The sequence below is a fragment of the Botryllus schlosseri genome, chromosome 3, assembly GCF_051294905.1.
Source record: "Botryllus schlosseri isolate E-star chromosome 3, Bs_hap1, whole genome shotgun sequence".
Lineage (NCBI taxonomy): Eukaryota > Metazoa > Chordata > Ascidiacea > Stolidobranchia > Styelidae > Botryllus > Botryllus schlosseri.
In genome coordinates this window covers 20,897,595-20,912,991 of record NC_137238.1, presented here as the reverse complement: position 1 = coordinate 20,912,991, position 15,397 = coordinate 20,897,595, and the positions used below count along the sequence as shown (strand labels likewise).

At 39.7% G+C, this 15,397-nt stretch overlaps 2 protein-coding genes across 3 annotated transcripts in view; one reads left to right on the top strand and one right to left on the bottom strand.

Annotated features, from left to right (window-relative positions):
• LOC145436036 (uncharacterized) overlaps positions 1–15,397 on the top strand; it is a 450,309-nt gene that overhangs the window by 264,584 nt on the left and 170,328 nt on the right. The gene's annotated exons all lie outside the window — the stretch shown is intronic.
• LOC145436041 (peroxisomal sarcosine oxidase-like) lies at positions 4,485–14,606 on the bottom strand. 2 transcript variants are annotated; one of them, XM_080313331.1, is made up of 10 exons: positions 14,589–14,606; positions 13,720–13,762; positions 13,550–13,650; positions 11,537–11,685; positions 10,436–10,655; positions 9,524–9,712; positions 7,680–7,823; positions 6,651–6,821; positions 5,434–5,509; positions 4,485–4,781 (listed from the first exon to the last, which is right to left on the bottom strand). In XM_080313331.1, exons 2-10 carry the CDS (start codon positions 13,724–13,726, stop codon positions 4,657–4,659), a joined length of 1,182 nt encoding a protein of 393 aa, XP_080169457.1. In that variant the 5' UTR covers positions 13,727–13,762; positions 14,589–14,606; the 3' UTR covers positions 4,485–4,656. The 2 variants fall into 2 exon arrangements, with proteins under 2 accessions (XP_080169457.1, XP_080169456.1); XM_080313330.1 differs by lacking the exon at positions 14,589–14,606 and having other exon boundaries at positions 13,720–14,495.

The window sequence follows — 15,397 nt, the reverse complement described above, 5'->3', positions numbered from 1 at the left end:
TCGAATCATATTCATAGATGTTCAATAAGGAAATACGTCTACTACTCCCGAGTACTACTAAAATAGGTTTTTCTTACATGTAGAAATATACAACGTTGTCCCTACTTCTACTTGAGTACCAGCGCTGACTAATTTGACCAGCGTAAAATTTATTTCCTCTCTAACTTCTCCCAGCAAAATAAATAGAATTGAAGATAACAATTGTTGATGCGTCTTTATCTCGACTTCATGGGCATTTTCTGATCCATCAACAGTGTGTGTAGGCCTATACGACATTTTCTAATAATAAACCATCAGATACTGCGATCGCCATGTGACATGTATTGGAAAACAGCTTTCATGAACCAAACAAGCAGCCTATTTCCAGGTTGGGGGGGGGCTGCCAGTAAAACGGCACTGAAGCCGCTACAAAAACTACAACATCAGGTCCTCCGTATTATAGCCAGGGCCCTAAAGCCACCAGGATGTGTGTCCAACAAATCACTGCTCAATAAATTCGGTGTCCTTAACATAAAAGATATGCGGAAACTAGAAATTGCAAAGTTTATGTATCAGTTCCGCTGCGGCCACTACCACGAAAACTTCAATGACTTCTGTACCTCGGTATCAAAAGTGCATAAGTACGGTACGACACACGCGCGTCTACGTCGTCCAACTATCACATGGTTGGCAAAAAAGATCATCGCTCTATCAAATATGCCGGACCTGAAGTGTGAAACAGTAGGCTATCTCGCCGGCTATCCGACAGTCGTCGAGCATGTCCACATTCAAGTCGAAATACAAGCAATTTCTGCTGAGTGAATACTAGTCAGCCCTCACCATTTACTGGACCACGACCTGACATATCGATCTCGCCTTCCGTCACTTGCCACTTTATATTAGCTGCTTTTACTTTCATTCAGTGTGTAAGCCTCCTCTTTACATCGCCTAGGCCCAGGTGGGTGTCTGATCTTAAGACTACTCCTAGTCGTTTCCTCATCTTCCTCTCATTCATTGTATTGCAGTCTTGTGATGTTTTGAAGTGATGAAATTTTATGAATAAACTTGAACTTGAACTTTAATATCATTTGCTTCTTCCGCAGTAATCGGTTTCGCAGATGCATTTACATGATTCAGATGATAGCCAAATATGCGATTCATAAGAGTATAAAAAGTGCGAATAATGAGGACGAGTGACCACTATTGCTTGACACAAATATATATCATGCATCATGCATCAAATCTTCATTTCGACATGCATTAAAAGGGTCATATAAAGATACCATAAAACAGAGCTTAATAACTCGGTTCTCAAGCATTATGTTATGTTTTTTCGATATCTCATCTCAACGTTGATTTTTCTGACAAAATGACATTCGAACTTTAATACAATGCGTCAAGACTGCTGGCTACAACTATATACAAGGGCTGTTCAAAAATAACCTTTTGTCCTGAATCTTGTGGGTTACTTGATTAAATCGTTAGGTTGCCTTAAAAAATGACGCACACCAAATTTGAATTCATTCCAACCAATATTCGCGGATTTCGTAGAGTTTGAAAATTTTCAATTTGCCTAAAAATGCAAAAAAAAATTTTTTTCCAATTTTTCTTCCAACCTTATGAAATTGTTGCGCTGTCTTCAAAAACGATGCAAAACAAATTTGACTCAATTCGAAGCCGTAGAAGTGGAGTTATTCCGGTTTTCCTTTGATAATTCTGGGATTATCCTTGATTGGTGGATCATCCCAAAATTATCATCAAAAAACTTGAATAACTCGGCTTCTGCAGCTTGGAATTGAGTCAAATTTGTTTTGCATCGTTTTTGAAGACAGCGCAACAATTTCATAAGGTTGGAAGGAAAATTGGAAAAAAAATTTTTTTTGCATTTTTAGGCAAATTGAAAATTTTCAAACTCTACGGAATCCGCGAATATTGGTTGGAATGAATTCAAATTTGGTGTGCGTCATTTTTTAAGGCAACCTAACGATTGAATCAAGTAACCCGCAAGATTAAGGAAAAAAGGTTATTTTTAAACAGCCCTTTTGGTAAATATCATTTTTGGTAATATCTGGCTCAATGTTCCCTCTAATTTTTCACGAGTCTGCGCAAATACGCCAACTCACTGCGCAGGCCCTTGGACAACAGTGCGCAACCAGCCCCCCATAGGGTGATTAATCGAACGCCCCTCAGGCTACACGCTTTTCACCGCTACTAATCATCTATGTCTGGTCTTCGTTTAGTAGGCGTCCCGACTAAACGTGCGGATCGCGAAAATTTTCTATAATTCATTATCAAATCGATCAATATCATCGGGAATTGCATATATTGCTATCAATTTTAATCCTGTCTCTGCTCACGTAATCATATTTACAGGTAAAGCTGATCGAGTGAGATGTGTTGGTAGGACCCCTAAATATAATTGAACATCTTCGTGCGTACCCGTTGGTATAATGACTTCCTTACATCATACTATTTCGTGACCTCCTATCTGCTATGCCAAAAGATACTGAAATCTGGATATAAGTCACTTTGATTCCACTGCGACGATATATGGTGACATACTATGGATTGCTAGACGACAGACATACACGCACGAGAACGCACTTGAAATCAATACATGCGATCGATGTAGGCCTATCGCGTTTAAAACACTGATCTGACGTCTTAATACCGGCAATGCACTCATTACTATCAAGCCATACAGTCAGATATAATGATACGAATATTCAAGTCTGATTGAAGCAAGAACAAGATCATCGTATGACGTTATCGACAGAAGATACCCGTTCAGACGAATTCATTCCGTTTCAGCACTGCGCATTTGCGCACGTGCGCAGCTTAGAGGGAACATTGATCTGGATACTCCTAATCCATAATGATGAGCTCCTCGTACTATAAAGACATATTTCAGTCATTTCCAAAATATGTTCGGTTTCCAATCTGCCGCTTCTGAACTGATCAACAACATCTTTAGAATTAATACAACAAATTGCGCTCTCATGATGCTTCTAACTGGCAAATACACGGCTCATTTACATTGACATTTGAAGTTTCGACTTTAAACTTCTAATATCCCCTAACAATTCTATTCTCGAATCCAAAAAGGTCTGGAACGATCCGTCCTATGTTTAGATCCACGCTAAGCCAAGAATGACGACGACTAACGTAGCCTACTATCTTATATTTAATGTGTGACGATCCACTTCTGGCCATATTTCCTAGCTTCCGGTATTTAAATTCAGCTAACTTCCTCATCGCATCAATCGGCCATTTAACTTGGTGATGTATTTTGCAGTTTATGATGTCATCAACCTCAATCTAATTTCACTTTCGGTTTTAGCAAATGAAAGAGATTTATATAAACCTTTAGTTATTTTTTTATAGCATAACTTTGTTGCATCGTTATGCTACATTTTGAACAGTGAAAAACATACACAACAGTCCAAATTTCAGATAGCGCTATAGTTAGCCATAGTTGCTATACATTCATCATCGTACCAAATCCTAGAGTTTCGGGCCCCAATCGATGATCGTTTGGTTATAATAATTGTGATGCGACGGTCTTTCCCGCTTCTATACCGACTCTTATGTCAATCCTTTTCCTACTTGCGCTACATTATAGTTCGCCTGCAAATCATACTATATATCGGTATTTGTGATAAATTACATAACTTCACGGGGCTCGATTTTCTAGAACTACTTAGGTAGTTTTCGTAACGTTATTTCCCATTTCTACTTTAAAAACCCCAGGTTGATAATAAGTTGTTGTAATATCTAACCGGTAAATCACAGTATGCCCATGGCCATTGATAAATTACCGTTTACGATAGGCAAACGGTGAAATTTCGCGATGGTCCGGGACAGGACCTACGGTGAACCATCCACATTCGCCCCCATGCTATATATTCAACCGATATACGGCCGTGAATACCGAAGAGGTTAAACACCCTGGATTTCGCTTACTATGCGGAGTCGGTGTGATATGTGGGGGTGTACGAGTCAACGTTAACAGGGTGTACCACGACGAAAAAGGTTTAACAGCACTGCTATAGATTACTGGTACACAAAACGAGCTGTACATGAACATAGAGGTAAAATATCGTTATAATGAATATTCATTCCAAATCAGTGTTACCTCTGCTGTTCCCTTCCATGTAAGAGTTCAGAAACGCGAGGAAACTGCCATCTGATTGTTCGGTCGAAACGTAACAGGGTGATGTCGCTCGTAAATGAGCATATTAATATTGGAGATAGAATCTCATTTCATGGGGACAGGGTGTCGATTTCGAACCGAAACCTCCCCTGATTAGGCTACGGCACACAACGTACTACAACTGAAGTCATCATAGACTACTGATCGTACCTAATTGCCTGCGACCAATGAATGGCCAGGACGGGAGCGCCATTACAAATCATATGTACGAGTGGAGTGTTTGTCTTTAACCGGGAACACCGATAAGAACCGCTGTGATAGAATATTAAAACGAACAAACAATCCAATCTCCTTATATGGTAGTATCAATGTATAATATAGTTAGGAAAAATAACAGTAAATCCATGCCAGCCCAAAGCATATCATCCAAACTTTGTAATCGAAAATATTGCGATTGTTCAATGAAATCAGTATTGCTGATTGAAACAAAAAATTGCAACTTCATTCCCATGATACGACGCCCTCTACAATTTTGATTGTGTATTGAATCTTTTCAGCGAAAACGGCTCGAGAGAGTAGGGCGGTTGTAGACGTAGCGCCATGTTCGCCAGAATGTGCCCAACAGACGGAGAAGTTTTGAATCCATGTCCTGAAAAGCCGTTACGGTCATAGTAACGCCTGATGTCAGTTAGACTTGTAGTACGCCATGCATCAGGTAAAAATAGGGAATCGTTTAGGTTAGTGAAGCATCTGAAATAACTAGTGTAAAACAGCAAAAGTTATTATAACAAGTCAATCAAAATAGTTAGGTTGGGGTTGACTTGAGAGTTAGGGTCGTGCTAAAGGTAGAGGTCGATCTAGGATGAAGGATGGAGTAAGACAAAGTTTTGACACTTGCAAGTTGGACTGAATCAACATATTGAAAGACTAGCGCTTTTTCTATTTTGAATGTCTCATCTCGTCTCTGTTTTGACACTCGGGGCCAGTAACAAACCTATTCGAGTAACAGGGGTATAGCCACTAGCCAGAGGCTTTTTCCCAATAAATTTGAGACACTGTGACATTTGTACTACGTCACAATGGATACACGACGTGTCTCGAGTGGGTGAAAATAATAGAACCGCTGATTATGATAATAATTATTATAAAAATCACTGTCTAAAAATTTTCACACACACCACGTTGCGAGGTGGAAAAATGCGCGAGCACTTTGTTACCGACCACTTCTTATCCCCTTATTATGAATGGCCGACTGCAAAACTTTTACATGCAAGCACAATTGCGCAACCAAGTTTACTCACCCGAAAAACCGGAGCCAATCACAATGTTTTTGTGTTCTGGATGGAAATCGAGCAGGAATTTCGAATCTGGCGTTTCCTGTGAATTATCGGAATCCGTTGATGTCATTTCGAGTGCTCATTCTGACGGAGATATCAAACGATAAAGAAATCGATTCAGCACGAGAAGCAAAACAAAGGTTTGAAACGCAACGCAGTAGTGCTTCAAATTTCTCTAAAGGCACAGGTAGTAGCAGCAAGTTAATTAGCATTGCAATATATTGTATGTTAGGGTTACCATATCATGTCCTCTTTTAACAGCATTTGTCCTCTTTTTTCAATAAATTCAAAGTGTCCTTGCATGCATACTTTGAGCTTTAGCAGTTAATCGTAATCAATTATGCACCTAATGCAAAATGACTACTGATTGACAACAAAAGAGGTAGAAAAGTCGGTAATATATTCAGTTCCTGTGATACAGGGGATAATTCGCGCAGGTCAATCTACAGCGGTGGTTCCCGACGTGGGCGATTTTTAGAAACCAAGGGCGAAAATACCATAGGGGCGACTGGGGGCGAAAATGCTAACATTTCCAGTGAGATATATTTAATTAACACGATAAAAAAATGCATGTGAAGACGCCTTATTCTGCATATGATTCGAAAAAAGGTCATCTCGACGGAAAGTAGATGTGGAAACAAGTTTTCCGAGCACCCACCACCTCGGAAAAATGGCCTTTTTAGTAAATTCACTAGCGATCACAGTTTGGTAAATAAATTTCCACATCATTTGTCTCTTTTTCGGACACGACAATATGGGGGGGCGAAAATTTGTGTCGAGATTGAAAAGGGGGCGATGAGTCGAAAAAGGTTGGGAACCACTGATCCACAATTTTACGAATAAAATTGATGCAAACTTAGATCAGAACTACTTACTACTTTCCAAAGTCAGGATCGTAAAAGCAATTAGTTTTACCTAAAATGTGTTCCAGTAGAAGTTGCGGTGTTCGTGAAAAGCCACGACCACTCGAGAAATTAGTGAAAGTCACAGGTAAAATCTAAAATTGGAAGTAATCGGTGAGCAACGAAGTGTGTCTACTGATATACAGTTAAGAAAAGCTGAAATTGTACATCCGGGAACACCGCAGCCTTTGTTGAGCACTTAACTTCTACCAATATCGGTCAGCTCGGTCGGTAAATTTTCACACTTCGAATATCAGAATATTTTCTTGTCAGACCCACCGTATACATGCAGACTTCGGTCACTGCAGGCTTCGAAGCGTCGATATCCGTGTAAGACGATTGGACTTTGCGACGTAAGAACTCTAAATTTTGCTTGTTCACCCCTGCCGAGTCTGGCGTTGAATGATCTCTTGTGTCTGGATCACACGACGACCCTCCGTGCCAACAGATCTGAAAAAATATCAACTCAACTGAGCTAGGTATGGTGATAGTTATAGTTGGACGACAGTGTTTGTGCAGCTTTTGTCGATCGATACACAATTTCAAAGATATCGCGAAACGAGAGGAAGGAATTCAATGAAATCTGTCATTTCTCAACTGCTCGACATCTTTAGTATTTAAGGCTGAATTTAAAATACTGCCATGAATACAAGCTGATTTGGAGGGGAGCATATCGACTGAGTAGTGCTTTTTCGAGCGGTACCTTACTAATGTGACAGAATTATTTAATTTATTGAATATTTGAAAAGTGATATTTTTATCGTTTGCGTAACATAATTGTGCTTTTAGAGCTGTGTTTTTTGACTACTTTCACTTCTAGGTAGCAGTATTTAGTCAAAACCAGGCATAAAATACTTACTTTTTTGTTTACTTGGAAATCTTACTACTCCCTACTTATAGATCCTCTTGGAGGTACAGAACTTCAATATACAATTGAATAATATATTCATATTGAAATGAACCCGAATATTTTCGGCTGACACTCGTCAGGGGTAATCGTCAGCAACTAGGAGAGGATTGCGAAGAACATTGTATATCAACAATCGTATTTGGGTTCATTTCAATATGAATATACTATTCAATTGTATTCCCTACTTGAGAGGAAATTTACTGTACCTCCATTTCTACTTTGACCAGTAAGATGTGTTCTAGGTCTGATTTAAGACTACTCCACGTCATTTTTGACACATTCCTAGCATTTTATCATTTACGTAATCACTAATTTGTGGTGTTTTGAATTGGCAAAAGTTGTAAATCAACGAATCAAACTCTGCCCACAACACAGTCTTGAATATTAACCAGCCTCACCTTTACAAGTCCCGGATACTCGTGAGACGGTATCGAATAGTAATGCGGGCTTTCGGCGACGATGACGCACGGAAATTGATTCAAAGCCGAGTATTTCTTCTCTGCGGACTTGTCTTTCCAATACGTCACCTCCACTCTTGACGGCTGCATAAAAAAATTCGTTCATCAGAAAGCCCAGAGTTTTGATGATTATCAGTGAATGCGGCATGTTGAATTCGGCACTTGGCGGTCCCCAATCCGAATCTACACCTACCCTAATCTAACCACTAATCCAAATACATTAACACATAATACCTAGTGCCAAGTGCCGCGTATTACAATTAACGCTCATAGGCTACTAAGTGAAGCATTAATTTTTGAATTCATTGATTCAATATTAATACTTTTGTTTTATAGTAATAATAGTTATCACTAGGGCGGGTTTTTTCACCTAAAGAAAAGAAAGTCTGAACTAAAAAATCAAAATTTCGACTTTTTTTGACCTAAACAAACTGAATTTTGACCACATTTTCACCTAAGTTATGCAAATTAGGTGTTTTCCCACATAATGTTAAAATTGTACCAGTTATCTTCATTGCTGGTTGGAACTGGCTGTCCTAACATAGTAGTATGGCCTGAAAAACGTTTTTGACTTAGAAACAGGCAACTTTTCACATGAAAAAAAACAATATTTTATCGAAATCTGGTCCTATGAAGAATTCCGGTGAGTACAATACGTATTATGGTAGAAATAATTAAAAAAATTTGAAGAACCACGAGACATAGGCTACTTTCCTACATTCTTGGGTAGAAAGTGCATGTCCTTACTAAGAAGCTTGCCAAGGACGTTCAACAGCAGCAGTTGTTGCTGGTGACTGATGCGCTTCTTAATATAAGAATGATGCAATGCCCAAGAAGTCCTTCTTCAGTTAGGATATTGCGGTACGTTGACCATAACACCATGTCTACCTATTTTTTTTTTATTTGATCGTTTATGATTCACAGTGAGCAGACAAATTAGCCGTTTAAAACGGTAGGCCTATAAAGTAGGCTACAAGCTGTAAAATGTCAAATGATAAGTTTAGCGACAGTGCAAAATCTACGATAAAAACGAAATGCAGGTGTCAGAAAAATTTTGACAAATTTTGACCCAACGCTACAATTTTAACATAATTTTAACAAGTCAAAAAAACTGCCCTAGTTACGGTATCACATTTCTAATGCCGAATTCGACGATTACAGATTATAATTACAGCCGTGTCGACACTTGGTATCCGTTAAAGAGGCACTTGATATTATTAGGTTGGACAGTCAGACAATCTCTATAAATTGCGCCTCGGGGAATCAAGTTTCGAAATGCAAGGCAAAGTGCTTCTAGTTTTACGAAGTGCTCAAATAGGTTCCGTCCATTTCCATTACAAACTCAAGTGTTCAAGTTTTTCGACTCCCACTTCCACAGTTTCTGATGACCAACCAACCACTTACTTTTCATTTGTCAAGTAGAAGGAAGTGTTTCGATAGAGCCATGTCACTCTCATGGGTAAAATTTAAGTGACGAATGGGTGATGTAGATCCCGTATGACGGCCATGGACTATAATTGAACATCTTTTAATTACTCTTGACGCAATAGTCGTGAAGATGCATCTCTCCCTTTTTCAAACTGAGACAGTTGATTGACTAACAATAGTCTTTAACGCCTCGCCCCTATCTACATCTTCAAACTGATTGCACGAGTACTTCTCAGACCTTTGTTTCTGTTTCTACTTGAGTAGATGTTCAACTGTTGTTCTTGGTTAAATGTCACGTGCTGGAATGTCGGGCAACCGATACAGAGACTACATTTCAATTGCGACAGTCGCGATACCTGAACTGGAATCTTGAGATTGACCGTCGCTAGCAATTTGTTGACGTAGGCCCCACAGGTCAGAACGACAGATGCGCAAGTGTAGCTTTTGCTCGCTGTCTTCACAATCACTTTCTTGGCGTTGACCGGCTTTATCGACAGCACGCGTTCCCCTTCCCGCAGATCCACTCCTCTCTTCACAATCAAACTCTGAAAATTGACAAAATTTCTGAAATCGAGCAGAATTAGCTTACCCTAATTAGTTTCAACTGGAAAAGTGTTTGCAATATGCAGGTAGTCAATTCATCCCGGTGTTTCTCAAGGTATGGGTCATGAATAGGGCTAGGCTTCTGAATGGAGTATAAATCTCAGAGTCCAATATTCAATAGCGCTCATTGTGAAGTCATAACATTATATATGATTTGGAAAGTTTCAATATGAAAATTTTGATTCTATCGCAAATAACGTAATGCTGGTGTAACCCTGCTGTGTCTCTCTTCTTATAGCGTTTTCATGAAAAGGATCAGAGAAAGACCCAATGAAAAATGCATACAAGGAAGGGAATAAATATCGAAAGGAATGTGTCAAAAGGAAGACCGCAGCAAGAAAAGGATTGCAAACTGTTACATCACGCACTAAAACCAGCAGTAATACCGCTAGACTGAGGTGGATGTTAAATTGATGGACTACACTTGGTCATTTTGACATTCTCCTATCTGTTCATTACGTCGTCTTGTGTCTTGTACATCGAATTCTACATTGTGTGTATTGAGCAGATGTAATTAATATAACTGCTAATCATAATTATGGCAATGGTTTCTGCTACTGAGAGACTGGATTGTTGGGTGGAAGACAGCCAATGAGAATAAAGCCCTAAACCTCTGCATACTAATGAAAATTAATCCAAAACCAGTTACAAGAAAAATTCCTTACTCGAAGTGTGGTGGTACATTGATCGGCCATCAAAATACCAGAGTCTGCGTCGTAAATCCCTTTGCAATTCGCAGGGAAGGACAGTCCTGGAAAACTGCGAGACAAGCTAATGCCGGGCACCACGTAGTGGCTGACATCGTGCGTGCTCAAATTATCGAGCATGGAGTAGAACTCTTCTTCCTGCTTGACGAAATCGTACACCGTCAGCAAGCCGGTGTTTCTGAAAGATAAGGGAGCAAAGTTGAAAGTATCAGTTGATATCCAGAGGTTGTCAGTGGCGAAGTCAACTACTTCAACGTTTTTGGAGTAGTCAATTAGGTTGAGCCTACATGCACTACTTAGTACTTAGTCAAGTGGTTATGATCTAAGACTTATTCTAATTCTGCCCAACATTCCTCAATGTTGCAGGCAAACTTAGGCCAAAAATACTTACTTTTTTACTTACTTCGAAATAGACACTTCTACCTGTACTAACCCGATTGTTACAATCACTCGTAGAATTGATGCACATCAATCTATTCAGACAGGGTAGGCCTACTAAGTTCTACTTGACAATATCTAAAATGTAGACACCAAGTAATTTGGCTCCAAGAACTGGTCACGTAAAAGCACAAGAAACCTTAAGATTCTTTATACTGTATAAGATACCAATCTCCCATTAGTCTGCTTTGTTTTGTGCATGCCAACTGTGTCTTTTTTTTACGTTTAGAGGTGCCATTATTATTTCCCATACTCAAAGTTTGTTCTTGTCATTGTTATAATGCTAATTTTATGGCCGTAATTCTGATTGTTATGGTTGGGTTCACTTTTGAATCTGTTTGAACCCGGTAACTTGGTGTAAGTCGCCTAAAATTCCTGAGTCATAACGGTAATCAATGTATTCTGGCATGAAGTTCTGTACCATAAATCAGGTATATAAGATACAGCTAACGAAGAATTATAAACTGATAAAATCCATCCCTATAATCAGAAAAAGTACTTAGTTACTGACTAGCTCTGCTCTGACCAGTTCATCCAGACGGTTCTAGACTTGGTGATTCATCGTAGGCAAACTCAGAGAACCGTACTCAAATTCACCATCCGATCTCTATAATTACCTACATGAACAGTTCCTTCCCTGCTTCGTCCTGAAGGTCTTTCCATCTCCGAAAGGCTTCCGGCATCAAAGCCGCATATTCCGGCTCACTGTAGGAGGTTCTCGTAATTCGCGTTTGACCGTGAGAGCTCCCTCTCGTGTGAGGATAGGAAAACTTGAACAAGGATAAAATACAAGTTAACGTAGTGAGGTAAATGGCTGGAATATTATCAGAAGCTAAGTCAATTCCCCAGGCTATAAATTGCTATGAGTGATTGAAAAGGATGAGGTACTTGAAAAAATCTAACAAAAATTTTGTACCTTCCCGAGACTAAATAGCAGGTCCCTTCGGTCTTGTTAGAGAGCTACGGACTGGTCAAACCAATTCCAATCTCGTTCAAGGGAAGACCATTTGGGCGCTTTCATGAAACGTTTGGGTTAGGCCTATATCAAATTTTATTTTCCGAAAATCATGTCACATTTCCTTGCGACTGACTCGCAAGATGGCATCCGATAGTCAAAATCCATGCATCAGTGAGTAGGCGAGGTGGTCAGGTTTCAAGCAAGCCGTGAGACAGGGTCCTAACTTCTGTACTTCAACTGATGATGCAAAATTCACATAGACCACGCCCAGGGTTGGTCATGGCATATTGGGCTACATAACATAACAACTTAATCGGACCCCTACTCCCGTTGTAAAGACTGAACAACACATTATGTTTTCTCTTGGAATATCCAATGCTCTGTAGACATACTGAGCTTGTGCTGGTATTTCATGCCTGGGGTGCTTCAGGCTTGATGTTTGAAACAATGGAACATCACCCAGAGTAGCCTGAACACAGGGTTGCAATGACTCGAGTCACGATTTTTAGATGACTCGACCTGACTCGAGTCATTTTTTCAAATGCGTAAGGATTTGACACGAGTCCATATTCTTTATTAACCCGACTTGTAATCGAGTCATTGTGCATGACTTGGACCAAGTCATATGACTCGAGACTAGGAAGGCCAAGACAAACATTTCATTGTAACTCCGAAGAATATTAAAGTCGCCACACTATTGGTATTTTGTCTATCAGTCCTGATACTTGGAAAATAGGGCCAGAAACTGAGGAATATGACTATGTTATGAATGCGAGCCATTTCATATCACTCGGGCAGACTTGAAAAAAGTGTGTTGAACTGGATAGAACTGAAAACTGATCAGTGAGCATAATGACTTGGACTCGGACTTTCGTCAAAAAACTATGACTCGAACTCGACCTTCTATTAGCTGACTTGGACTCGGACTTGACTCGATGGTGAATTGAAAATGACTCGACTTGACTCGAGTCAAAACTATAATAGTGAGATTGACTTGTGACTCGGAACCTTGCGACTTGGTTACAACCCTGCCCAGACCACACGCTGCACTAGTAAGCTGACATCCGCTGCTCTGACAGAAGTTCAGACGCTATTTCCTATCCGACAACTATATCTTGAAATGTTAGGTGATGACCACCATTTTTCAAATTTTCTAAATAATTTTGTTTTTGACATGAAATTTATTTAAGGTGCGCAATGATTCGCAAATCTCTAGCTTTCAAGAGAAAATGAAACCAGTGAAACATAGACACAAATAACATCACCAGTCGTAGGATTTGTAGAAGAACTTGGTGTGCAAAATCAGCCACTCTATCAGATTGAAAGTAATTACAAGAAAAATTGACAATTCCCAGATGAAATTGAGATGGATATTGTAAAGTTGAAAGTGGTCTTGGGTTATGCTTGAATCGCTCTTATGAGTGAAATTGTCATGACTACTAGACGAAGGAGTCAGTTGGAAGTCGTTTTGGCATGTGTTTGAAGTTGTTACTTCAACTTGCAATAGGGTAGACCACAGCTAGTTGAGTAGCAACACTGAATACTTCGACTGCCTCTGGTTGATGCATATTGAAAGCCTAATATAGGATAGGCCTAAGAGTCAAGTAATGTAATTTCATATACGGTTTGCAATATCTTGTCAAGCCTCGCTCTGGATATCTGAAACAAAATCCCACCTGTTCCAGCACCATGGTTTTGACACCTTGTTGAGCAAGATGGTACGCGGTCCACAATCCCACCACACCACCTCCAACGACGATGACATCGGCACTTTTATCTGTCACAAAATTCTCAATGTCGGTCCTCGAAGGTTTACCCTTGCAAGCCACATAACGCAACATCATACCTGTCATCTTGCGCGACCGCACAGAGGAATTTTAGGTGGGAAGCTTAAAATAAATTAGGGCAACTTGAAAGTAACGGGGAAAATGTGAATTATTTCTTTGCGATGGGACAAGTAAAATCTACGTTGCGACTGGACTATTTGCCAGCCAGAGTGGAATTGGTAGCAACAACACGTAAGCAATTTATTGCTGAAAACAACCACTGTTGGTGTGGTGAGTTATACAAGCAAGGTAATGTTACATGTGGGAAAAGGAGTTGCTTATATAGGCAAGAGCCTAACACACATGTTGGATATATCAGCAAGTCACAGATAGTACGAAAAGGTTGGTGTTTCTTGCAAGCTGCTGGGTTCTTTCCCATATAAAACTAATGAAATCCAGCCTATCGACGACTACAAGAGAATGAAAAAACTGAGGTACCGTTCGAAGAATGACAGCGGGAAAGATGAACATCAAGCACTGTAACATGGGGTATTATTACTATATAGTAGCCTAATACCCGTATGGCAAGACAAGAAGCAGCCCTTGGACTGTTTCAATATCATCCTGTCTGGTTTTAAATTCTCACGTCTCGTCAATCGCACTGTGTAAGATATTTTGTGTTTTAATGAACAATACAAACGTAGGGTTACTTAGTGATAGTTTTCAATAGTTTGATAACGGGGATAGAATGATCTGGTCTTGGCGTACGATTGTACCAGGTAGACGAGCGTTTGCAACGTGAGAATATCAACTTCATTGTGGATGATGATTGTGACAACTGACAAAAATAGTCAGGGATCAGGGATGGATTCTACATGACAGTGATGACACAAATGACAGAAATGATCAGAACAAACGACGGTGTGAAGCTTTTCCATAGAATCCATACCATATTATCTCTCTGTCATATCAAGCCCAACCCTTGTAAACAGCGACAGGTGACAACCAACCTGTCTCATTCTGCATTATCATTGCTAATCCCGGTCCTCCATCAGTGAAAAGCAATCGCACACCCCGCACCAAACAATTTTGCAAAATATCCACTCAACCGTGCAAGCAAATATCCTAGCATAGCAAATGAAAAATGATGCAATGGCACCATCTGACGGAACGATTTTACAAGAAATTTGCCTGACTGGCAAAGGCAGCAGCCCTGTTATTATTTTCCTTTTGTTTCCTTCACTTAGGATATTTGGATGAAAAAATCGATAACCTTACTGATTGCTACCGAATACTATTACAGGCGAGGAGGCGTCGTTAGCCAGCCAGGTCGGTCATTCATAAATCCATAAACGATCTACTAACAATGCAATGATATGAACAATAAACATATTATAGAGCAGGGGTCACCAACCTGGTGCCCGCGGGCACCAGGTAGCCCGCGAGGACCAGATGAGTGGCCCGCAAGCCTGCTCTAAAAATAGATCGAATAGCAGCATTTGCCAATATTCGTCAAATTATCACCAGTGAGCTTTTGAATATATAAATTGAGTGACTTAGCTATTCTTGGTAAAATCAAACAATAACATGTGACTTAAAAATGACAATACATATATATATATAAACACTTAAAATGATGGTATAAAATATCCCCGATTAAAATTAGTAATATACCAACGTCCAACATGTAATAGAATAACAAGAGATCGAAGACGTAGAATACGGCGTAGGCTACTCTCCATACATGCGATATGACGG